The sequence below is a fragment of the Xenopus laevis genome, chromosome 5S (assembly GCF_017654675.1).
Source record: "Xenopus laevis strain J_2021 chromosome 5S, Xenopus_laevis_v10.1, whole genome shotgun sequence".
NCBI classification, from domain to species: Eukaryota; Metazoa; Chordata; class Amphibia; order Anura; family Pipidae; genus Xenopus; species Xenopus laevis.
The window spans coordinates 40396846-40424740 of NC_054380.1; the positions used below are offsets into that span (position 1 = coordinate 40396846).

The window sequence follows — 27895 nt, forward strand, 5'->3', positions numbered from 1 at the left end:
TGGTGAAACTGAAGCAATGGACGTTTAGCCCCACCTGTGCAAGGTTCCGTTATTATATAGCACTGACAGGTTACATGTCGCTTATCAGAGAGTATCCATCATTCACATCAATCCTGTCCCCCTATCACATTCTCACAGCCATGGTCAGTTATACCGATTAACCTGCCCTTATGCTACTTATGCTACTTTTGCATTTGGTGTTGGCCTATTTATTATTCAATTTTAAAAGAACATAAGTGTTTTTGGATGCTATTCAAAACTTCTTTAACGACATAAATAAATTCCCTTTGGATTGGCTCTCCATCTTTTCCAAGATTGGTATTAGCTCTACTCAGATGTGATAAGTACAAGTTGTGCACCACTGTGGTGGGATGTTCTCATTACATGACATTATGTGCTTAGAGAAGGGAAGCCTTACAGAAAAACAACAAAAAGTGACTCTGGAATTTAAGATTAAGTAGTAAAGGGCTAATGCTTGTAAAATGGGCACATCAGCCCTAAGTCACAAAAGGTCATTCCAAGGTTTACTTGGAATCCTATATGTCAAGTATATTCTTATAAAAAATTCTCACCTTAAACAGGGAACGTTGTCTCGAATCCCATCAGAAGAACTGCTGCTTGTGGATGGATGTGATTGAAAAACAATAGGTTGGGAGTTGGGTCCTCCACTGGGTGTTGGCACTTGTTCAATATCAGGGGACTCTAAATCATTAATTTCATAGAGCAACCGAACTTCAAGCATCTTCAAGCCAAATAACAGACAACAAGACACCTTATGAATAGTTTAAACATTGTACCTGTATGTTTAGCATTAGATATTTTAGGTCAAATTACAATAAAGGTGCAATCCAAGATTTCCAATCCCTTTGCATAATACAGCATTTTTGAAAGGAGCAATAGCATTTTAGTTTCCATAAAATATTTTAATTATTTACATTTTCAGCATTTTAAGTTACATATTCTAAGAGTGGTTTTAAGTAAATAACTACCTGTATTTTAGGTCTATAAATCTATCTTTCTATCTATTCTAGACTATGTGTCTCTCATTTTGACCCCAGCTCTATGCTCCACAAACCAGCTCACTTCTTTGGTGGCTCCCTAGTTTCACCTCCCTCAGGCGAAAGAAGGTTAGTACAGCACACTAGTAAGCATCCAAACTAGTAGAAGTTTAGAGGGCTAAGATTCTGTTAGCATACAGAAAACACATTCAGCCCCTCTAGGCATAACTTCCATTACTCAGCAGAAATGATTTAACAGGACTATGATGAAAGAGCAACAGGAGTCCCAGATAAACTTCTTAGCATAATTAATGTTCAATGGCACAAGAGATCTATTTCATTCATACAGAGCATATGTATACAGAAATATTAATTTATTTCAGTATATTGTAAATTGAAGCTCCATTACCAGAATTCATTGAATAAGAAGCACAAAAACATAGCAAGGCTGCTTACCAAACACAGGTGATGAATTGCACAAATGTCAAAAGCATCCAAGCAATTAGTCACCTACAAATAAAATCAGCCACCTAAAACCTGGTGAGCTTTTTATTTTGGGGGGAACAGGCAGAAACAAAATCCTGAACACATGTGAGAAATCATTTCTGCCATTTTCCAGCTTTGATATTTTTCCTGCTACATCCAAATGTCATTATCTTTGTAATTGTGTTGTTCCCTAAATAAATCAGCATCAGAATGATGTGACATATGTTTTGTAAAATATGAATGTAAAAAAAATACTGCCAAATAGTGACATCACTCATCACTAGCTGAACATTCCATTTAGAAGGCAATAACACTGTAACCACGTATACATGAAATAACACAGTACACATCAATTGCAGGAATGGGGTTAGAGCACATCAGAATCCTTACCGAGATGACCTCTGTTGTAACTTCCTGTTTGCTGAATCTGTAAATGATGATGTGTGCTGAAACTCCCGCCACACAAAGCACCCTGCTCTCTGGGCACCAGGAGATCATCTGTATGGCATACGGGTCTTCATCTACAATGTCTGTGCTTGGCTTGTCGTCTTTGTTTCGAGATTTCTCAAAAACCTTTGCTGTCTTCAACTTGTACAGAACTTGCATCGTTACTACAATAACAACAAAATACTCAGAGAATAATATGCCCGCATCAAGCATTTTATTTTGCTCATTCCTAAATGGCAAACTATGGAGCTAAGCTAACATTCAGCACAATAAAAGGACATTCCCTTAGTTTACAATGTTTTGGGCATAAAGAGCCCACGAAAGCATCAATTAATAAACAATAAGTTAACATTAGCATTTAGTAAAGATGACCAAATCATGCAGTATTTTAACATGGATTTTTATTTTGCTCTTATTTGCAAAATATAGGTATGGGATCTGTTATCTGGTTACATCAGTAGCTGGGCTGGTGATATAGGGGATGGGGCTGTTGATGTGGCGATCAGCGACTGGCTGATCAACCATGTCATTATTTTTCAATGTCATGTCTGGATTTCCAGACAGGAAGGTTTCACCTGGACAGCCCTTCCAAATACCAAGCTGTCCCCATAGGATCCAATTTATCCAAATTTTTATAAATTATTTCCTTATTCCTAATTATTTTATCTGTAATACTTAAACAGTTGACTATTAAAATTTAAAAAAAAAATACTATATAATATGTTTCCCATCAATCCCCTAAGGTAAAACAGCATACATGGAACAAACCTTTCTTTTAAAATTATGACTTGTGGTAGTTTTAATATTTTTAATAGACTAAGGTATTGAGGATATGATGAAAAGATCTTTATATTTACATATTGTATTTATATGTGTAATATACCTTTAAGAATCACATAGTGTGTATTGTTTAGTAATTAAGGGAGCTATAAAGTTGTGTCTAGTAAAAAAAACCTGAGGAAGTGCCTTAAGGGCACGAAACGCGTCAGTGTTGAAAAACGTGTTTTGAGAAATCTGTAATATCGAGTATGAAATACTTAAACAGTACCTTGTACATGATCTAAACTAGGATACCATTATTGGAAGCAGACCCAGTCTTTTGGGTTTATTTATTGGTTAAATGATTCTCTAGTAGACTTAAGGTATGAAGATCCATATTGCAGAAAGATCTTTTATCCAGAAAGCCCCAGGTCCTGAGAATTCTGGATTGAAATATTTCATTTAACAGGCCTTGGGAGAAGTTCTCTTTTGCTACTTATGACAGCATAGCATCAGTGGAATGAAGGTTAACTGGTTGTAACTCATTGAGTTTACATTCTCAAGGCACTAAACGTATTTGTGAGACGTTTGATTCTTCTGAAGCCAGACACCAAGAACAAGTCACTCCCATAGACTATCAGGAACCAGCAATGGTTTCTGAAAGTGGTTTGTGCACTTGTACTTGATGTCAGGTGTAAGACAGCCCAGTATCTGCCATCAGTAAGAGCAAACTTCAGGCCATTCTCTGTACCTTGCAAATTATGGTGCTTCCTAAAAATGCAAGTGCACGACTTCCCCAATGGCTATAGCACTGCCAAACCATAGACAGCGCAGCATTCACGGTTCTACTCCATTCTGTGAATGCAAAAAGCTGAGTCTCTAGGTTCAACTTCCGACTGGGCACTTTGAGCCAGTTTTTTTTTTTTTTTTGCTGTTTTTTTCAATTTGCCACTGCCAAACACTATAAATAGCCACTAAAAGGCTATGGCAGCTAAGCTTATTTCTTAATATCCACCAAGAACAAAGCAGCATACAATGTCTTCCCTATGGCTCTATTTCATATATAAGTAATATGTTCATGACAAAAGCCATTAAGGGGAGTACCCTAAAGGATGTCCAACAATTCAAAATTGTTCTCATGTATCAAAACTTTCCCGACTGTTGGCACCCTACTTCTTCTAACCAGTGCTTCCATCCCTAAAGCATTAGGTGAAAAGAGCACATACTTACTTGCTGAAGCATCCCAAAATTTGATTGAACCATCTGCATGGCTGAGAAGAGAAATTTGGAAAAATGCATTTACAAGTTACTATGACACACAGCAATTGTAAGGCTAACATTGCACGAATAAATACAAACATTATTTAGACAAGGATTGCACTGATGGGGTTTTGAAATTAAGACAAACCAAAAAAAAAACTTGAAACTCAACTTTACATTTAAAGCGGTCTTAAAGGGACAATTATATTTATGTGACAGAAAGAAGCAACCAGGAATTTACATTAAAATCTGCCCCAGTACCCTCTGATCTCCTTTTATTTGTATTCACTTGTCTCATGGCTACCTCCCTAACGGCTGTGTTGAAGTATGATTTATGCACTACATACATAAATGCACAATTCCCCACTGGTTGCAGCTTTGCTCATTAGAACAGGTTAGAAAACAAATAAGAATTAGCACATTAGAATGTTGGGAAGGTAATTAAGGGTTTTAGCAGGCTTATATTTTGCCTCTTTCAATCTACTTTAATAAATAAGTATGTGACACAAACACAAATTAAAAGTGGAATTAATATGTGCCTTGGGTGGTGATAATTCCTGGGCTCCCTGTGCATGTTGTACATGCACTTAATGAATTACACAATACTGTTTCTGGCAGTGTGCCCATCAGAAATAATGTCATTTACAAACATAATGACTGAGGAATAAAAAGGGGATATCCCCCGTTATGCTGGAAATTTAGGGGGAAATGCTTGCAGAGCAATAGGCATGTGCATTGCTTATTGGTAAATCACAGTACAGTGATCTTGTGAGGAAGAATAAAATTCTGTGTAAGCAGGTTCTCCAGGGAGCCCCCCTTGATTTGGGTGGATTCTGTACTCAAGTTTGCAACCAATCAAAATATTTATATACGCAACGTGCATAGAATGTCGTTGCACAGACATGAGTTGGATGCATAATACAAGCACCCCAGGAGGAAGGAATTGATAATTCCTTCCCATCCCCTTTTTAAACTCTTTCAACTAATATAGAAGCTGGCATATCTAACAATTATTCCTCTCTCTCATTTAGGCAACAAATGCAAGATGCTGCATAAATAGTGCATTTAGCAGAGCATGAGATTATACATGAATGTTTAGTAGAGAGAACACAAAAGTAGGGATGCACCGAATCCAGAATTCGGTTTGGGATTCGGCCTTTTTCATCAGGATTCGGATTCAGCCGAATCCTTCTGCCCAGCCGAACCGAATCCTAATTTGCATATGCATATGCAGGGAGGGAAATCACGTGACTTTTTGTCACAAAACAAGGAAGGACATTTTTTTCCCCTTCCCACCACTAATTTGCATATGCAAATTAGGATTTGGTTCGGTATTCTTTCGCGAAGGATTTGGGGGTTCGGTGCATCCCTACACAAACGCAATATTAGTCATTGGAATGTACTTTGATATGTGGCTGTCTGGTGCAGATATATATATATATATATATATATATATATATTTATCATTGAAGTATCAGTATTAATTAATGAACACACAAAATGACATGGTTAAGTTACTCAATGCCATGCAACATACCCTGTGATAATTATTTCAGGATAACTTTGCGTGCCAACACCCCAATTACCACCACTGATGGGCCATTCCTACAATAGACAGCAAAAGCAGATTAGTGGTTAGGGTGGGTGAATACACATTCATGTGTCAAAAATAATAAAAAAAAGAAAACCAGTACATACCTTTTTACTGTAACCTTGTCGCTTTTGCTTGGCCCCAACTGAGTAAAGTGCAGGGATAAGGTCCACAGGGCAGTCAGCAAAGTACTCGCAGCATGTGACAGGAGACTCGTGTATACTCAGGGGATATGGGTTTTCAAATATAGGATATCTGCCATTAAAAAATAATTTCAAACTGTACAGTATATTATTCTTTACTGATCATGATCATAAAAGTAGCAGCACCTGATGTACTGTAGCTTGGTACACATGGTACAGCCACTTATGTGATTTGTTAGATATTTCCTCAGGGTATTTCAGTGGGATCTGGTGGTTGGGTTGGCCTGAACACCACTCTGCATCCTATTCACAAGGTGCAAGACTAATTTTATATTAGACCACCAAAACTTATTACCACCTTCTGCCAAAGGGCCTGTGATGACTGCATCCTCCAGGGAACACAGCAGGGGTGTTAGTATGCAAATTACTACACCACCAAAATAACAAAGCTCTGTGCCCACCCTGAGTTGCAAAAACTAATATATAAGAGATATATGGCTGCAATCATGTATGAAAGCATGGCCCTGGTATCATATTAAATCAGTAACCTAATAATATGCTTTTGAATGACAGAAACGTTTGCTCTTTAAACCAGCTAACATTTTCTTTCAAAAGGGTAAACACGTAACTTGGCCTATAAGAATTTTCTTGGCAGAGAAATTATAGAACTTTTGGCCTATACATTGTAGAGCTAAATTGAGTTCATTAAACCATGTATTATTAATGTATTATTACAGCCAATCAGCATACATTTACAACTGGGTGTTTAAGCTTACTAGTGAATAATAATACAATTACTATAGCTAGTGAAACTGTTTTACAACAGTTTCTTTGACAGGGGGCTCCCACTATCTTGCAACAGAAAACACATGAACTTTCATACTTTTCTGCGCATAAGAAAATGACAAATTTGTACTGTACACAGTAAGCACTTACCCATTTTGTGCAAGATCTATAACAACTAAATCTTTTTCTAGAAGTACAACAACAGCATATGGTTCCTGGAAATCTAAAAAGAGAAAGTTGCAGGGTATAAGCATAACAAAAAAGTCTTACCGTGTTTATGGGTTAAATAAAAAGGAATGGCTTAAGCCCTAACCTTAGACCCTGGTCTGGTGCTGATCTTTGCTGAAAAATGCCCCAGCCTGGGTGCTATAGTAGGGGGTGTTGCAGCACCATCTTACTGTTCTGGTTTTAAGCATGCACAAAATTTCAGCTTTTAGTTCTAAGTTCCAATGGAGCATATGCACACCATGGAGGGAGAATTAAAGGGACCAGAAGCAAGAAGGTGGCACATCTCTCCTTACAACAGTACCCCTGGCTGGTTTTGTTTTGTGCAAATCGGTGCACAGGCTCGGTCTGGAGTCTGGAGGTTAGTAATAACTATCACTGAGGGGTAACCTAACGAATTGCCTAATAGATTGCCACATCCTAGCGATAAAGGTATTCCTGGTCCTTTAAGCAGGTTTAATAAAAGCATTAAAAAAAAAATACTTGCCTTCTGACTGCAAAGTCATTGCAGTCTACCATTACCAAGTGTCATTTTCAGAATTCATTAAACTTGAAATGTTTGATGCATGGCAGGAATTTACTATTAAAACATAAGCTTCAATGATAAACTCAAGTCAGCAGTTCAACGGTGTACATAGTTCCTTCTCCCCAAACATCAGAGGAATTCATACTTTGGTAGCCCATACTTGTATCTTGGGTATTCTGATTGAAAGGTATATTCCACATCATTCTTAACACACCAGCATTTATGGTATTCTCTGTGTACAGGGACCAACTAAGGTTTTTTTTTCCTGTTGTAGCAACACAATAATGCAAGCCGTGACCAGAACAGTTGATTAATAAAGTTGTGGTCAGATGGCATGGTACCAATAAAAAGAGCAAAATGAGTCAATAATGGTACATTAAAAAATACTGTTGTCTTATCAGAAGCCATCAGTGAGTATAATGCATAATCAGTCTCCTATACGGTAGGTTAAGGCTCTAACTAGATCAACCGATTTGTTTTGTGTACATTTAAAGGAAATATCAAACGGAAATTAAGTCATCTAAAAGGAGAGAACAAAAACAACAACACTGACTAGTTACAGATTAAAAAAAAAAAAACAAACATATTTTTTATGATTTTGCTGTCTAAACTGAACAGCATTTTATAGTTTTTCATGATAATTTGCCCACTGGAGGGCACTGCTGGATGAGGTTTCTCCCATCAGTGTCGTTCTTTGCTGTGAATGATTACAAAAAATGTAGATAAATAATAAAGTCTTACCTATGGCAAGGTGTTTTACAGAACATACATAGAAAAATAAAGTTCATATAAACTCTGCCTTTAAGTGGATAGGCATGCCAGCAATTAATATTTCAACTAAGGGCCAGGAGATATTGCAGAGCTTCTAGAAGTTCTTTACATAAATGTATTCTCATTCTTTTGTTTATAAGAAAAAGTCAGAAAGTCCAATTATAGAAGTCTTCCGCTTTGTTATTTTTTTGGAAACCTGATTCTGCAGTGAGATCCAAACCAACTGAGATTGTATAATAGTGTTGTACCCTTCATTCACCTAGAAGTCAGGCAGTCATGGTCACTTCCCATTCTAGCTACTGGGAGGAATCATGCGGCTTATGACACAATGGAATCCATATATCTACAGAAAGCTGATTTGTATGTTTCCAAGCAATAATGTGCTATGAACAAAGATTTAAATCCAAACATTAAAAAAATGTATTTCATAATATGAGGTTGTATGGATCAGTCATATTTATTCAATGATTTAACTGAATCCTCAATGTTGTATATATATAACAGTGCACTTTAAAATAGTGTCAAATAATGTGCAATAACAATAAATTTGTATCCTTACAGAGCATTCGTTTTTTTGAGATTTGGCAAAGATGGCGAATAATTAAAAAACAAATTAAAAAAAACGCTAATTGAAATATTTAGCAGTGGCGTAACTAGAGTGCACCAGGTTCCCGTGCAAAACAATCTTCAGAGGGGCCCAGCACATTCCGATCCCCATCCTCCCACCCACTTCCTGCCCCCACCTACTGCTCATCCTGACTCCACCCACTCCCACCCCAACTTCTTGTTGGCTATAGAGGAAGCAGACCCGGCAGTCCGGGCCCCACTGCGACTGCGGGGTCTGTTTCCTCTATAGTTACACCACTGATATTTAGAATTAGCCATTCTATATCATACAAAAAGTTGACTTACAAAGGTGAACCACCCTTTTAAGCAAATTTCCCTTTGCTCCAAAATAATCCTATTAGATTCATTTAATGCTTTTTAGTAGTTTTCGGGTATGTCAATCTAAATTACAGGGGAAAAAACATAAAAACCTCAGGTCCCAAGCATTCTGGATGATAGATTCCATAACTGTACAGCAAATAAGATAAGAATCAAATGATAACGACTTATCATTCAGGCATCCAAAATTTGGAAACTACATGTTTAACGGAAAACAGTCAATTATCTTCACAACATTCAAAACTTATATCCATTGGCAAAATGAATTGGTGATCTAGTTTATATCTTCAAGACTTACCATTTGGATAGGGAGTTTCACAGAGGGTTAGGAAATCTACAATAGGATAATCCATTTCCAGGACAGCAGTGCTTTTCCCATGCATTACAGTTAAGCAAGGTCTTCTTCCAACAGTATCATATGATAAGCCACCCGAAAGGATGATAAAAGGATCCCTGAAAGTAAAAGCAAGAAAAGTTACGATTTGGGAAAGAGTGTATGGTGTATATACTACATGATCACAGAGGGACAGCTACAGACAGAGGTGCAGATCCATGAAGTTCCAAGTCTAACAAGGAACAAGGTGTTCTGACTGATAACTGGTGATCAGATTACACTCGCTTAAAGGAGAAAATACCTATGTATAAACACATCTCAGAAAAATTTATGGTAGCCTAAAGTAGAGCATAAAAACACTGTGAACCATGAGAAATTAGCAGAGTGGCACATTTCATACAATGATGTTAGCCAATGATGTTATAAAAGACTATATACAGCATACCTCCCAACTGTCCTGTTTTTAGAGGGACAGTCCCTCTTTTGACAGCTCAACCTGCAGTCTCTCATTAGTACTGGAAAGTCCTGATTTTCTCTGCACTGAACAGCCAGAAAAAGAAACAAAGTTTCTAACTTAATTGGCTTTTGGCAGAGAGCCCAGAACAGCCACAAAAGAAGATTAGATACATTTGTAACAATTCAAATGTATCTAGATAAGCAATCTAGATAAGCAAATAAGTAACTGTAACAGTATAAGGTAACAGGTCCCTTGGGTAAAGTTAGACTCACAGCTTAAAGGGCAATTCATCTTCATTAGCAAAACTGTAATAACACTTTTATAACCTGCAAAATTTTGTAAAATGAACATGGTAATTAGGGGCTGTGGCCACAAAAATGGGTGTGGTCAGCATGGCAAATTTTTTGTCCCTCTTTTTATTTCCAAAATGTTGGGAGGTATGTATACAGGACCACATATGCAAATATAGGTAAAAACATGCAGAGTTACCACTATATTCTGCACTTGATACTGTTGCAAATGTTGCCCTAGGATATCTGACCCCTGTGATCTGATTTTTTGTTTTTTAATAAATGCAGCTAGAATATGAGTAATACACCACAAAACGATGAAAATGAAGAATAAGATTTCAACACATCTTTGATCAACTTAAAGGGTTACTGTCATGGGAAAAAAACATTTTTTCAAAACGAATCAGTTAATAGTGCTGCTCCAGCAGAATTCTGTACTGAAATCCATTTCTCAAAAGAGCAAACAGATTTTTTTTATATTCAAATTTGAAATCTGACATGGGGCTAGACATATTGTCAATTTCTCAGCTGCCCCAAGTCATGTTACTTGTGCACTGATAAACTTCAATCACTCTTTACTGCTGTACTGCAAGTTACAGTGATATCACCCCTCCCTTTTCCCCCCCAGCAGCCAAACAATAGAACAATGGGAAGGTAACCAGATAGCAGCTCCCTAACACAAGATAACAGCTTTCTGGTAGATATAAGAACAGCACTCATTAGTAAAATCCCATGTCTCACTGAGACACATTCAGTTACATTGAGAAGGAAAAACAGCAGCCTGCCAGAAAGCATTTCTCTCCTAAAGTGCAGGCACGTCTCATGACCAAGGGCAGCTGGGAAATTGACAAAATGCTCTTTTGAGAAATGGATTTCAGTGCAGAATTCTGCTGGAGTAGCACTATTAACTGATGCGTTTTGAAAAAACATGTTTTCCGATGACAGGATCCCTTTAAAATAGTTCATAAAACACTATGGGCATTGGGAGCCATTTACTAACAATCACATTTTTCCACATATAGCAAAAATTTTGTGGTTTTCTCATATTTTTAGAAAAGAGCTAAAAGAAAAGAGATTTATCAAGTGAAAAAATACGAAAGCCTTTCATGCCAAGTAAAAGCTGTTGGAAAGGTGCTGTCAGGAATCACCAAGAATCAAACCCTGGCCTTAGTGTTTGGACAAAGAGTGAGCCACTGGGGGGTCTTAGTGCTTATGCTGGACACTGCCCTGGACAAACTTTTAATAATGTTTCTTGCAACTCCATTACCTCGGCTTGCCTTATTAACAGCATGTGTTATCATTCAAACAATCAAGGCCTTTTATAAACCTGTCCCTGACCAGTGATCCTGGCTTGATCATCTGAGCTCCTGAGCCTGATCCAGTATCTTACTTCTGTGATTCCTGACACATGATTCCTGGTTCCTGTGATCCCTGTCTGGTTCTGTGTGCGTTGCCTGTTTCCCTTGCTCCTGTTCCCACCTGGTTCCCTATTCCCGTCTTCTGTGGACTCCCTGGTTTGACCTTCGGCCTGTTACTCGACCCTGCTTGACTGCTGCCTGCCACTGACCTTGCCTACCATTCGGACATTGCTAGCCAACCCTGACCTTCTCAGCCTGTTACTGGATTTGCTCTGTCTCTACCCAGACCTGTTTTTGGTTTTTCATTTTGCACTCCTGTTTAATTGTTTTCATTCTAACTATTAAACCTCCTTTACTTTATCATGGCTTCTGCTGTTAATCCTGCAGTAAATGGGTGTTATCTGGGTTACCCAGCATAAAGGCTTCAAACTGCTGGACATTCACCAGCATTCAAAAATGACAGGTGCTATACAAGTTAATGGGAGGAGTGCTGATCCTATTGCACCAGTTTTAAACCTAAATCAGAATGTTAGAGATTTTTTTCTGCTACGAATCGTCTGAAAAATTGAGGTTTTCGTGGTATTTGCACGTTTTTTCCATTCATACTTTTTTCATTTGGAACTTTCCATCAATTTAATTTTATATTCTGTAGAACTGTGAATGGCTTTTGAGCCCTGTTTAACTTCCTAAAGTTTTTATTTTATATGATGTGATCCTGATGAATGGCCATATATATATATATATATATATATATATATATATATATATATATACTTCTACCAGTGCATGATATCAATAACTAAGGAAAGAATAAAAAAACATTTTACTAAATCTGTCTCATAATTTGTCAAAATTGTTGCTGAGTTCATAAGTGAAAGAGAAGAAAGCAAAAATCTAACAATAAACAGACACTAGAACTAAAGATTAACACATAAGTGAACCCATGCAAGTAACTATAGAAATAACATAGAAATTCTGAACAATAAATGAGTTTTCCAGATCTATCCAACCATCGCTGTGAAACAGTCTAGTTTAGTTATGCATGGGTGATATAAAGTGATGGGAAATGTTATACTTTTCAAACAACTAACTAGCATTGTGCAGACCCAGTGACAGGATGTATGGTAAATATTACAGTAAATAATAAAAGAATATCGTCAATTTGCATGATGGCTAAACATTTCTTAATGATATTGGCAGCTTTAGGGTTCCCAAAGTGTTCTGTGTCAATTGTGGGAACAACCGTGCACATAAAGAATCAGACGCAGATGCCATTTCAAGTTTAAAATCCATCACTTGGTCATTTCAAATCGTGGCATTATATTGAATCTTGCTCACTGCTGGTTGCTCTGGCATTGAAAAAGGTTCCCTGTTTTACTTCACTAATTCTTTATGCTATATCTTGAAAGCTTCTATTACTGGAAGGGTATGGAAACACATGGCATGCTGAAGGAGCTGAATGTTCATCTAGCAGAAGCCTGATCAGCCGCGTTTGACAGGAACAAATAGAAAGTGGAAAGTAAATGTTAGCAGCATGCACATTTTATCAAACCACTGGTGGCTATTTCCTTACTGTGCATTTATAACTAATTTAGGATTTTTGACAGCTAGCCATTAGCACACTTTTCTTACAAGCTTGCTTTAGGTACACAAACCCCATATGAAGGTTTATAATGTAAACAGAAGCAGAAAAATAAACACTTGGAGAATACAAATGAGGCTTGAAGATCACAAGGGTGAAGAACAACATAGAATTATTGAAAAGGTTAAACCTAATGGGTTGGGATTTTTAGGTTTGAGATTGTATAGGCCCCCATAATTAAAGTTTATAAGATAGATGTGTTTAGTTAAAGTGCGTAAACATATTATACCTATTTCATACGTTAAATTATTCTCTAACAATAATGTTGAAATATAATTTATTAAGATCTTGAGATTAAATTGTCTTGCACAGATGCCCCTGTAGGGGCCAAGTAATGTAAATCAGGCAACATTTTTCTTCTACAGGTATGGGATATGTTATCCGGAAACCCATTATCCACTAAGCTCCGAATTACAGAAATGCCATCTCCCATAGACTCCGTTATAATCAAATAATCCAAATTGTAAAAAATGATTTCCCTTTTCTCTGTAATAATAAAACAGTACCTTGTACTTGATCCAAACTAAGATATAATGAGTCCTTATTGGAAGCAAAACCTTCCTATTGGGTTTAATTAAAATTTACATGATATTCTAGTTGATTTACGGTACCAAGGTCCAAATTACGGAAAGATCCGTAATCCGGAAAACTCCTGGTCACAATCATTCTGGATAACAGATCCCATACCTGTACATTACATGCTGTTGAGGATTGTGAAACTATTGAAATGGGTTTTTAGTAAGCCCAATTATGTATTCTGAACTCGTTACATTGTTATTCTTCCTATACAATGTCTTTGGGAGATCTCATCCACTCATATAGCTTTAAATACCATATGTATGCTGATACTATGCAAATATATTACTCAATCCCTTCATTAACAGCAGAAACTGACACTCATATCTCTAATTGCCTCCTAGCAATCTCTAACTGAAAGAATCAACGCAGTCTCAAAGTGGACCTAACAAACCTGAACAGATCATTTTTGTCCTAAACCTGGTCCTTCCATCACTTTTCTACCACTTTTCTATTTCTATTGATGGCATGCTTATCAACCTTGTCCACGCAGCACATAGTCCGAGGGTAGTTTTTGATCATAACTGATCATAACCGCACAGTCAAAACCTGTCATTGTTCTACACAGTACAAGTATGGGATCTGTTATCCGGAAACCAGTTATCCAGAAAGCTTCAAATTATGGAAAGGCTGTCTCTCATAGACTCCATTATAATAAAATAATCCAATTTTTTAAAAATGGTTTCCTTTTTCTCTGTAATAATAATAATAATAATAATAATAAAACAGTACCTTGTATTTGGTCCAAACCAATATATAATGAACCCTTATTGGAAGCAATACCAGCTTATTGGGTTTATTTAAAGTTGATTTTTTTAGTAGGCTTAAGGTATGAAGATCCAAATCATGTAAAGATCCATTATCCAGAAAACCCCAGGTCCCAAGCATTGTGGATAACAGGCCCCATATCTGTATTGCCAAAATTCATCCTATTTTCTCGCAAGCAACCACAAAGATGCTCATCTATGCCCTTATCATATCTCATCTAGACATGCTATTAACTAGGCTATCTAATTGTTATCTGTTTTCACTACAGTCTGCCTAAATTCCACTGCTTAAATTTTACTCCTCTCATAAGTAAGCACAGACCTCTGCACATCCATAATTCTTATCATGGCTAACTATTAAGCAAAGAATAACTTCTAAATCCTTTCTTGAGGTTTACAAATCTCTTAATTCCTTTGCACCTCATTACATCTCCATATCTCCCAACTGTCCTGTTTCGAGCGGGACAGTCCTGATTTTGACATCTCAACCCGCAGTCCCGGGTTTTTTACGGAAATGTCCCGACTTTCTCTTTGATCTCCTGCACTGATCAGCCAGAAAAAGATACAAAGTTTCTAATTTAATTGGCTTTTGGCATCTCTGCCAGAATAGATACTTAGATACATCTCTGCCCAGAATAGATACTTAGATACCTTTGTAACAATTTAAGATAACCAGGTCTCTTGGGGAAACTGATTTGCAGCTTAAAGGGCAATTCACTTTCATTAGCAAAACTGTAATAATACATAAAAACCAAAGAAATGTGTTCAAACTTTAATAACCTGCCAAATTTTGTAAAATGAACATGGTAATTAGGGGGTGTAACCATAAAAGTGGGCATGGTCAAAAAAAATGTACCCCCCCCAGTACGGGAAATCTTTTTTGTCCCTCTTTTTATTCCCAAAATGTTGGGAGGCATGCATCTCTTCTTTTGTGTCTCCATACATTCCTGCCCGACTTTGTTCAGGACAGGGACCTCCTTAAATTTGTCTATTTAATACTCTTGTATGTTACTATCTCGAATTTTATTATTTTATTGACCCCTGTTTGCTCTAAAAATGTTTTTTTACTACAGTACTATGCAATTCTGCCTGCACAAGTGATGCATTTTTTATGAATTACAGAAAGGCCACCAATCCATAGACTCTATTTTATCCAAATAATACACATTTTTTAAAATTATTTCCTTTTTCTCTGTAATAATAAAGCAGTACCTTGTACTTGTAATATTTACATGATTTTCTAGTAGACAAGGTATGGATATCCGAATTACAAAAAGACCCATTATCTGGAAAACCCAGGTTCCGAACATTCTAGATAACAGGTCCATAACTCTATAAAACTACATTGTTTGTATCTTGTTATGGAACACTACTTAACTCCACAATATTGTCTGAAAAGTGAAAATGAAGTAATTCATTATTTTGTGCATGTTTATGGAAATTAGAATCGGTGCAGAATAATAATGGCTTCATTTTTTTTTTTACTTTTAGCCAACTCCAAAAGATAGCAGGTAACAGATATACTGTACATAGCTGGAAAAGTTTCCCATAGGAAGAAGATTAATAAAAGTCTAATCTAATGAAATAAGTCCTCTTAACTAGCAATAAGAAAATTAATTAAAAAAAAGGTGGGCTCCCCTTATGCAGAAGGAAATACCTAGCTACCGCTTTCCATTATTTTAATAGGTGGGTTAAGTGCCATTCTGGTGCTCCTTTATTCCACGGAAAGCATATAGTTATTTTGGAACACAGAGTTGAGAGTACTCAGAACTGGCTCCACTGATAATTTATAATTGGAAGGTCTCAATCACAGTATATATAGCAAATGGCAAAAATAAAAAACACAAGGGCAGTTGGAAGCTCTGGTATTTTGGAATACAAGTACCTTAATGAACTGCATCAATATGCTCTCTCTGCATCCATTTTAGAGCACCCGCACTTGTGGATAGATTCAAGAATGAACCCTATGGATGCCTGCATTTCTCATATTTCTTTAATTCACAAAGAAAAACACAAATTAAATCATAAAATAATTTGACTTTCTCAAAAAAGCTGATCTGTGGATTGCTGTAAAGGTCTAAGCCTAACTTTCTAATGGCCTAGATGGCATTAGTTAATGCTGAGGAAATACGACAAATGGGGGAATGTAATAAGTGTCGTTAGTGCAAAAAAAGTTTACAGACACCTTTGCAAACTTTAGTGACATTGTTGCGTCCAATTACAGATCTCTACGACTTCCTCTCAAAGTTAGCGGCCAAATAGCTGTTGCAAACATTCGCAGTTTATGTAATAAAATGTTACAATCGCAAGGAGTTTTTGGAGACACTACCCTTTGCTCAGCTATAATGCGCAATTTAAAATTCACCAGTGAATGTTTTTTCATTGCGAGCAGCACTAAACATTTTAAGTAACACTTGCGATTTTAATTACATCCCCCCATAGTCTTCAGTAGGGATGCACAAATCACCTTTTTTGGATTCAGCCGAACCCCCAAATCCTTCGTGAAAGATTCGGCCGAATAACGAACAGAATCCGAACCCTAATTTGCATATGCAAATTAGGGGTGGGAAGGGGAAAACATTTTTACTTCCTTGTTTTGTGACAAAAAGTCACACAATTTCCCTCCCGTCTCTAATTTGCATATGCAAATTAGGATTTGGTTCGGCCGGGCAGAAGGATTCGGCAGAATCCGAATCCTGCTGAAAAAGGCCAAATCCCAAACCGAATCCTGGAATCCTAATCTTCTGTATGTTGAGATCCAAAAATGAAATCCAAAGCCACAACTATAATAAATTTCCTAGCACCCAAAACAATGATGTAAATAGAGTGTGCACACTCATAATCAGTGGGCCCCACAGCAAATAAATTTTAAGGCCCTATATATATATAAATTGCTCATTAATTAGGACCTCATTGGGCCCCCTATTCCCCCTGGGCCCCCTGCAGCCGCAGGGTCTGCTTCCTCTGGAGTTACACCCCTGCTCACAATGCATCAAAAATGCTTTTTGATAACTAAATTCTAAACACCCCACATGATTAAAAAGCATCCTCTTTTAAAAAGGAGCATAGGTAACACCAAACAGTCCATAACAGTTCTCTATTTGTTTTTGTTTTTTTAATTCCCAACATCTCCTTTTATTTTATCTATGATTTTCATCACATTTTCTCTTCTTTGTTTCTGTTATTCCATTCAGTTGTCACCAATTTTCATTGTGTTTTGAAACGGCTTTTCATATGCTGCACTATATAATAAAGGCAATTTTACAGCTCACTGGTTACATCATTATGTTGCATGGCCTGACAGCAAAGTAATATATCTGATTTTTTACTCTCTCTTTCTTGTGAAAAATTTCAACTGCAAAATTTCCAAATAAATTATTGTTAAATCATTTATACTAAACAAACAACAATGCAATGTGAAAGCCTTTGGAAAACATGTTCTTGGAAGGCATTATATAATTTTATTCTTTTACAGTTGTGCTCTGTGTTTTGATTGAGCCCAGGTGCTTGTTTGCTCAATATACCCATGTTACATGTGCTCCTTCTAGTAATTCAGGACACTGCAAAATAAAATACTGACAAAACATTTTGAAACATTTAGATGGATTCTGCGTTGCTTTGCACATACGTATACAGTACCATTCATTGCCATTGTTAATTAGTTCTTTGGATCAAATAGAAAGTGCTTTATTATTATTATTATTAATAATTACTATAATTATTACAGAGAAAAAGGAAATAATTCTTGAAAGTTAGCCTTATTTGCTTACAATGGTCGCCACAGGAGATGGCCTATAATTCTGAGTTTTATGAACAACGGGTTTCTCTAGATGAGGGACCCCATGCCGTCACTATGGACTTATTTAGGTAGTCACAAATTGTCAGCAAAGCCCATGACCAATAATTGTGCTGTACAATTACAGATCTTTTTCTAATTTATATGTAGCATACATACCAATTATTCATCCAATTAACATATTGTGACTGAAATACTTTGACACGTACAGTTCTGGATGGGAAGTGATCATCCCATAACTTGGAGTACTAACAGATTGCAAGCTCAGCTGCCATCTTAGTTTCTGCTGTAGTCTTTTAGAGGTAAAAAATGGTTAAAAATAAGAATTTTACATTTAAATGGTACATTATGGGTAATGCTTTTTTCAGAGCTTTCCAGATAACATATCCCATAAGTGTGTATATTTATATATACATTACATACATTATATATATTACAACCTGTGTACAGAATAGTGGAAACATAAATTAAATGGCGGAAAAGAGATACGGGAAGTAGCAGTACTTTCTATTTTTTTTTTTAATAATTTTTCCAAATCTGGATTTTTAGTGTGAAAAAAAACTCGAGATTTATTATACCCCTAGGCTGCAAAAAGTCTGAAAAGAAAAAGTCTGAATCAGAAAATACTCCATCTTCAACCTGTTGAGGTCCTGTAGAAGTCAATGGCAGAGGTCCTATTTGGAATTTGAAGATGTTATTGTCTGTGCTGGGTTTCGTACGATAATCTGAACAACTCGGGCTTTTCTGCCGATTTGACAGAAATTCAGACTTCCGTGCTTCAGATCCGAAAAATTAGGATTTTTCGCATGTCAATCAAAAAAAAAGTCACTTTTTTTGTTAATTAATGAGAAAATTTTGGATTTTAGTAAATAACCCCATTAATGTTCCTGTGACTGGTGTTTCAGTCTAGCAACTCAGTAATCCAGGTGCAGATTCTGAACACTTTGCTACATTAGTTGATACATTTTTTATTATTTGCAATATCAGCAAATATTGTATCAATTCTGAAAGCTGCCTTTAATGACGCTCAGGGATTCTGAACAGCAGGGTTAAAGATAATAAATGTATCAACTTATATAAATGTATCATTTTAAACAGTTTACAGAGTGACACCCCTCCCAGAGCTGCAAAGTAGTCACAAACAGAAATTAATTGAAAAGAAAAGACTATTTCTGACCTGAAATAAAGTATTGGAAGGTGAACAACCCCTTTAAAGATTTGGTGGATATTGATCCGCAGCCAAAGGCTGAATTACTTAATTCCCATTAGTGGCATAACTAGAAATGAATGGGCCCCACCGCAGATTATTTTTTAGGCCCCCAAAATGTCTAGAGATTGATCCGTTTTTTTTACCAGTATTTATTGAAATTGTATATGAATTAGGGCCTCGTGGGGTCCATATACTTCCTGGTGCCCCTGCAGCCGCAGGGTCTGCTTCCTCTGTAGTTACGCCACTGATTCCCATGAGTAGATTTTATTTTGTACAGTTCTGCACCGAATATAAGAACAGCATTAAGATAGGGCAGACAAGAACAACAAGGGACAGATATGGCCCTTCAAGACTGCCCATCAGTTTCCCTGATTTCTGTTTAAATCATTATTTAGTTATTTTGGCATCAGAATACCTGCTTTAGTTGATGATGAACACAACAGGTGATCAGAATGCACATAAGGCATTAAGGTTTTCCCTACTTCAAAATCAGGCCCGGATTTATGGCAAGGCCACAAAGGCCTGGGGACTAGAGAGGCACCCTGTGTGAATGGGTTTAATATGGTCAACTAGGCTCATCTTTTCCCTTTGTCTTTTCTTCTTTCTCTCACTCTTTCCATTTCTAACCTCTGTTTTGCTATGCAATGTTTAACTGAAAATGTTAAAAAAAAAAAGCTTTAAAAAAAAAAAAGATGACACTTAATGGTTTATTTATCAAAGTCTGATTTTTCTGGTTGGACTTTGCAAAGGGGAAAACCCACAATTTTTTCGTAGAAATAAAAACTTTCGTAATTTTTTTGTGATTAAACCCCGATGGTGGTAAAAGTCTAAATAAAAAAGTACTCCAACTTAGACCTGCCGAGTTCATATTAAGCTCAGATATCCTGATCTGCGCTGAGTTTCGTTCGATCATCAGAAGATTTAGTGGTTTTCGGTTGTCAAATCCAAAAAAGTTGCAGTTTTCGTAAAATTCATACGATTCGGATTTTTTTATGATTTTATCTTTATTTATTTTTTTCCCGCACAAGAAATTTTCAGAAAATGTATTGATAAATAGGGGGGAAAAGCCTGTGCTGATTTGGTCGGAGTCGTTTTCAGAAAATAGTGAGAACTTTTCAGATTTTAATAAGCAACTTCATATGATGTAAACTATCTGTTGTTAAGTATTCATTTTGGGGGTTTAATTTTCCTTTAAGAATGCAAATGTTATATGAATGTTAAAAAAAATTCTCTTCACCCAATGACCTCGACCTTGAAGTCAGGGCCAAAACTAGGGGTAGGGAGAAGAGGCACGTGCCTATGTGTAAAGCTTGGGGGGCACCAGGCCTACCCCTAGTCCAGCTGATCGAGTTCTGTGGTCCAACTGCAAAGTGCGCAAATGTGTGCCTGTTTGTGCTTATTTGTGTACATCAGCGCACACGTCTTCTTGTTCATTTTAAAAGTGCAGGTAATGACCTTAGATTGCCGTGTTAAAAGGCCTACTCTCAGCTGTCCTTACATTATGCAAATCCTTCTAATTTCTGAAAAAGGCATTTATCCAACCTGAGGTTTTATTGATTGGAATATACGGCCCTGGAGTAAAGCATAAACTAACGTATCTAAATTAATTTCAACGGTGATGTATAAATGAGAAAGCACCAAAAACTAATGGACCATCTGCTTGAGGTCTGCTTACAAGAAACCACAGTGAAGTCATCTTAAACCGTTTTTCAGAATGATGCAAAATGTGTGAGTAACAGGAATTATAGTAATAAATGTGTAACGTACATTGTGTTATTTAAAAGAAAAATCTGATGTATGCCCATCTAAACTGTAATGTCATAGGGAACAGCAACATAATTTGATGCTAGTAACCACAGGCTATTTTTTTTTTTTAGAGATCAATCGTTTTGTGGTGTTTTGTATTTAGACTATAAATGTGTTTACTTTGTTGTAACAGCAGCCTGACAGATGCAGAGGGTTAAACAGCTGACGGGTATGGAAAGCCATGATGCAGTATTCTATTAATGGCAGAGATATAATTTGCGCAGTGCCAGAGTACATCAAATGAGCTGCTTATCAAATCTAAGTTCAGCATGCCCCGTGCTCCGGCATGCTGATAAACATCACCAATGCTGGCAAGGTCAGATCTCTGATATAGGAGATAGATTCATTTACCCTCTAAACTCTTCAAGATCATGAACACATGCAGTTTTTTTGTCTTCTTTTTTAAGGATGAAACCTTAGCTTTTTTATTTTTTAAATTCAGAATCCAGCTACCCGGTGTGCATATATGTATCAGTCAGAGGCACTCTTCTTAGGCACTGTGCCACATAACATTATTTCCATTGCAAAGTTAAAATTGACCCTCAACAACCATAGACCATAGACGCAAAGATCTGATCGTACGAATCGAGGATTCGTAAGATTTTCGGAACGTGTGTGGAGAGTCCCGACATTTTTCGTCCGGCGGAGATCGGTCGTTTGGTCGATCGGACGGGTTAGAAAATTTCTGTCGGCTGCCGATAATATCTCTGCGTGTATTGCCGATCGTACGATTTTCAGTGGGAGACTGTCACTAGCTTTGGTTGGACATAGATATCGTACGATTGCTGTCAGGGGCAGAACATTGCTGATCTGTTCTTTAACTAATCTGACTGGTAAGACTTTGATCTGAATGGTTAGTGGCGGGTCGGAAGATGGGAAAGTCCGATCGTACGATGATTCGTACGATCGGATCTTTGCATCTATGGCCAGCTTTACTGTAGCTTAATACACTAACTATAGCAGCGGCCAGTTTATGAAAATACAAGTTTTAGACAAAGATCTTCATCAAACTATGGGGAAAATTTACTAAGGGACGACTTTTCGCCTTGGAAGGCTCCACCACACTTTGCAGAACTTTGTCAAATGTTAATTCGCAGCACATACACTTATTCATCAAAACGTGAAGTTATTTCTAGGCAGAAGAACTTTGCCAGCGCAAATTCGCAAGCGCAAGCATTTCTAGGCAAACTTTCGCTACTGTTATTTTCTTTATTGTTATTTTTCTGTTATTTTTCAAAACTTCATTAACACACTTGTGCTTAGGTCAATTTGAATAGGGCAGGTACATATAGGTCATATATGTGTCTTTATTAGTGAGTAGTGATGGGTGAATCTGTCCTGTTTTGCTTTGCGAAACCGCGAAAGATTTACGAAACACATTGAAGTCAATAGATAATTCTGACGCACAACAATTTTGACACGAGCGACAATTTTTTGTACACACAACTCTTTTGTCCAAATGCATTAAAGTCAATGGGTGTCTGAAAAATTGCGACTTTTTTTATACACAAGCCAATTTTTATTCGTGCCCCAAATTTAATGTGCAACAATTTTTTTTGTTGCTGCAAAATGTATGCATTTGTTGGATAAAACACAATAAATAAGGAGGAAAAACCAGAAAATATTTGTTTGCACTCATGCTCCCAGTTCAAAATACTGTTAAAATTACACAGGGCTCATCAAGCCAAATGCACTAGAAGGCAAAGTATGAAATACAATATCTCTCTCCACCCATGCTGACTCTCCAAATTGGGTGGAGGGTGTGAAAATAGATCATCTTTTTATACAATACAATCAATATTTACTGAAAATTTAATTATTCAAACTATTTAAAGGGGTTGTTCACCTTCCGAAGACTTTTTTCAGTACATTTGTTTTCTGATTTTTTTTACCAAATATAACAGCTTTTTTTTATTGCTTCCATTGTTTTCAAAATTAAAGTTTAGGGGGTAGATTTATCAAGGGTCAAATTTCGAGTTCATGGGAGTTATTTAAAACTATCATGAATTCGAAATTCAACCAATTGCAATTTATTTATAGGATCACATTCGATTCGTGTTTTTCTCTGAAAAAAATGTGATTGTCAGGAAGGCTGCAAACAACTCCAAATTGATCCCATGATGTCCCCCATAGACTAAAACAGGAATTCAGCAGGTTTAAGGTGACGAATAGTCAAATTCGAGTTCTTAAATAGACAGTGTATGATAAATCTCAAAAATCAAACTAGAATTTTTAAAAAAACTCAGTAACAGCGATTGAGGGTTATTTATCAAAATGCGAATTTTCTGATGTTTTAAATAAAAAAGTCCGACCAAATGAGAATCCATGATTTGCCTTTATGTATCAATTGAAAAATTAAAAAAAAATCTCGAAAAATATTTCAACTTTTTTAGCTCAACTTTTTTGAGTTTTTATCGTCAAACGAACGCCGTGAAAAAAAATCACGCGTTAATAAATAACCCCCTTTATGTGATAGCTCTAAGCACAGTCATGGTATGGCTGTGTTTTGAATATATAAGTAACAGTTTCTTTTGATCAAAAATCTCAGCTAGTTTCACCTCACTTATACCAAGTTGAGAGCAGTCTTGCTGCATAGAAACACATCAGTGCATATTGTTGGATTACAACTCACAAGCCAAGGGCAAGTTGCAGTACTTTCTAATTCCATCAACATGATATAACCCACAGCTATCTTCAACATTTTAATTGCCGCTGCTGATTTATTCGGGATGACATAGCAGATGAAATAGAATTATATTTCAAAATGATCATGCTGCTATGAAGCGACAGTGTTTCTTTAATATGTTCTATCACAGCCATAGATGCACACTTTGCCCAGAGCATGGACCTTTCTTCAGTCAATGAAAAGACAGAAATATGTGTCACTTGTTTCAAGAGCACAGCTTCTGTACCATCTTCAGCTGAGGCAGCAAACTGAGCCCATTATTTTCTTTAAACCAAATTATAAATCTACATATTTCTATTATAGCAATCTTAGGGACAAATTTACTAACCTCCGAAAATTCACCAGCGACGGCTTCGCTCACAGCGCAACACTTCGCCAGGTGTAGATTCGCCAGGACAATGCTAATTCACTAAAATCTAAAGTTGCGTCCAGGATCCTGAACGCTGGCGAAGTTGCGCTAGCGTTACTGCACCAAGCAAAGCGAAGTTGCTCTAGCGTTGCCTAATTTGCATACGGCGGGAAGTTAATGTTCAATGGACGTATATGTTGCAGCAAATATATTACACTACACAAGCCCGGGAAACCTTAATAAAATAAAATAGAGTTGTTATATTGCCCTACACATGAGCCCAGTGTATAGTTTATGTGCCATATGTTAGGAAATGTAGGGGGGAACCCGGTTACCCCAAAAAAAAATTACGCTCTTTTGCAGCCTATCACCCTGAAAAAAGTAAAAGACGCCAGTGTTTTTTGGGACTTGGAAAAATGTTGAACTATTTTTCAAGGAACTCCTATCTACTCTATTGCACTTCACTTGGTCTGAGGTGGCGAAGGCAAGTCTGGCGCAAGAGGTAACGTTCAGTAAAATCCGCATCTTAGTGAATTTGCGTAGTTACATCCAGTCGCCAGAGCGCAAATTCGGAGTTAGGGAGTGAAGTACCGCTAGAGTCTATCACCATCGCTAGGGAAGTTACGCCAGCGACTGTTAGTAAATCGGCAAAGTTCCAAATTTCGCCAGCGTTAGTCACTTCGCCGTTTAGTAAATTTGCCCCTTTTGACTTAGCCAATCGCCACATTCAGTTCTGTTATGGCATCACAGGACAATACGCAGGTGAAAGTTATATAAATATATTAGAACAATAGACTTTGCCGTTATATTTATTTGCAGGAATCCCATGAAACAAATACATTACAAAATCATCTCATTAGGTTTTAATGTACTTTGAGTAAATATTGGGCTAATTTTCCAAGTCAACTGTCTTGGTTAAGTACAATATCTTCTTGATATGGTTATGGGACCAATTATCCAGAATGATCGGGAACTGGGGTTTTCCAGATAACTGAATTTGGATCTCCATTGATTTTGCTTCCAATAAGTATTAATTATATCTTAGTTTGGATCAAGTACAAAATACTGCTTTATTATTAGAGAGAAAATGGAAATCATTTTTTAAAATTTGAATTATTTGGATAAAATAGGAGATGAGCCTCCAGTAATTTGGAGCTTTCTGCATAACCAATCCCATACCTGTAATACGTACAGTTGCAACTAGATCCTGTTTTGGTAACAAGTTACATTTCAAAATAAGACTGAATAAAAAATAATGAGGCCTGTTGGGGCTCAAGAACAGTTGACCAACAGGAACAAATTGGGAACATGTTCTAAAAGGTTATTAAGAATAGACAACAAAAACAATACACGGCTGGGTAATTATTGTAACGGGAAGGCAGTGAATCACTCAGACCTCCATTAGCACACAAGACTGAGACCTTCATGGCACAATACACATGCTTAGCACTCACTTCAGAGAATGCTCAGGTTATTATTCTGACTGTTCATTAAAACCAGAAATGCCATTCACTGGCAAACTGCTACTGCACATGAACCATCTCCATCTACTATGCCTAGATACAAATTAAGAACAGAAACTCTACGTTCACAGGCACCATATGCATGATTCATGCTAATTCCATTACCTATAAGTGTAAGAAATAGCTTCTGTTGCAGAGCCCATGCAATGCAGTCTTTTTTTTCAATAATGTTTTTTATTTCTTTATCCGTAATTTGGATCTTCATGCCTTAAGTCTACTAGAAAATCATGTAAACATTACATAAAGCTTCTAATAAACATTAATTATATCTTAGTTTGGATCAAGTACAAGATACTGATTTATTATTACAGAGGAAAATGAAAAAATTTAATTATTTGATTATTATAGAGTCTATGGGAGACGGCCATTCCATAATTCGGAGCTTTCCAGGTAACAGGCATGCTGGAGGTGGAGGGAAGCTGTCGGGAGGGTAGAGGGGGCCAGTTCAGAAAGTCATGGGGGCCCGGTAGGAAATCATGCATCGGGGCCCATGTGACTCTTGTTATGTTACTGAGTATTCCATTACTCACCTAAGTATTACCTGTTTAATTGACAACTACAAAAGCTCCTCATATGTCCAATGTTGTTATGAGCATTAAGGGGCTAATTTATGCAAGAATTAAAGGAGAAATAAAGCTTAACTAAGTAGCTGGACATGTTTTACATTATATTTTGAATTTCTGTACCAATCCAAGGCAACACAGCCCTTTAGCAGGGAAGATCTATGTCTCCAAAGATGCCCCAGTAGCTCGCCATCTTCTTTTCTGCTGATTCATTGCACATGCTCTGTGCTGCTGTCATTTACTGAGCTTACAGTACACATAGAATATAAATGTCATAATATAAGGCTGATTAGTAATTAATACAGATAATTACTACATGGCAGCACAGAAACCAGTGCAACTACCATCAGAATGTAATAATCAGTCCTGTAGCACCAAACCTCATTTTCTCAACAGCTGCTCAGAGCCCACTAAATATGTGAGTGTCACAGACACTTTCCAAGATGGTGACAATCTGCGACAAGTTTGAAGTCTTGGATCATTGTAGCTGAAACTTTAGGCTGGTGCAATAAGTTCAGTATATAAAATATGGCATTTTTATCCACATCCATTTTTAGGCTTTTGTTCCCCTTTAACTGCATTTCCTAGTTGTTCTTCGGGAAGTAAGTGCCATATCGGCACATGCGCCCGAAAATTGTAAAAGCGACAGAAGAAGACCCAAAGATTACCGAAGAAGAGGAAGAAGATGGCTGTCGTGAACTCCGACGCCCTGAATCTGCTCCGAGGGGTAAGTAAAAAAAGTTAGGGGCATTTACCTGGGGTAGCAGCTAGGCTGGGGTCTATGTAGGGTAGGGGCTGAATTCTCCTTTAAGGTATGGTGATCTCAATTATGAAAATATCTTTTATCAAAAAAAACCCAGTCCCCAACAATCTAATACCTGATCCAATACCTGTTCTATGTTATTTGCAGGGTTTAATACTTTTTCATCTTTCACCTGTTAAACATTCAACTGCTGCACTTTACACAAAAGTCTTATCAAGCCTAAACTGCTACACCAAAGCATGTGTAGCAGCAGACATGACTTGACACATTTTTATGTTTGGCCATGGAAGCTAGATTGCATGACACTGCCCTAGTCATATGAACAATGGTAATTAATTTATTAAGAATCCATCACTAACGCTTCCACTGTTGCACCAGCCTGCGACAGCCGAAACGTTAGTGATGGATTCTTAATAAATTATTCGTTGTCCTATAAGTTCTGAGAGTGCAGCTTCTTCAAGCAGGTGTATTTATATTTATATATGTCTCAGCAGGGACCGAAAAACACATTTTTTCACAAAATATCTCGGTGTTGCTGGTCTTCTTCTGAAATATGTATGGTGCACCCAATGAGTGTATGTTAGTGGTGTGTTGTATACATACATATAAAATACAGATTTTACAATATAAGGTTGCAGCAAATTGATTCCCCATGCATCTATATAATTTAATAAGGGAAATTCTGCAAGATTCCAAAATGGAGCACAGAGGCTTGTGGCTATTTGTGAATGCTGAAACACAGTGTACAAAGTTTAAATAAAGGCTCCAAAATTTTTGTTTTGCACTTTGCACACCACACTGTATTTCATTTTACAAATGAGTCCTAGGAATTTCAATG

General features: G+C 36.9%; 1 protein-coding gene across 6 annotated transcripts in view; it reads right to left on the reverse strand.

The window, feature by feature from the left end:
- The window catches only part of stxbp5.S (syntaxin binding protein 5 (tomosyn) S homeolog), a 204470-nt gene that overhangs the window by 35030 nt on the left and 141545 nt on the right, over positions 1–27895 (reverse strand). For all 6 annotated transcript variants that reach the window (XM_041564434.1, XM_041564433.1, XM_041564432.1 and 3 more), the window contains exons 10-16: positions 9236–9390; positions 6621–6693; positions 5649–5796; positions 5488–5555; positions 3921–3961; positions 1875–2095; positions 573–742 (exon numbers count right to left, since the gene is read on the reverse strand). In XM_041564434.1, the coding sequence (XP_041420368.1) occupies positions 573–742; positions 1875–2095; positions 3921–3961; positions 5488–5555; positions 5649–5796; positions 6621–6693; positions 9236–9390 (876 nt within the window). The remainder of the gene's footprint in view (positions 1–572; positions 743–1874; positions 2096–3920; positions 3962–5487; positions 5556–5648; positions 5797–6620; positions 6694–9235; positions 9391–27895) is intronic.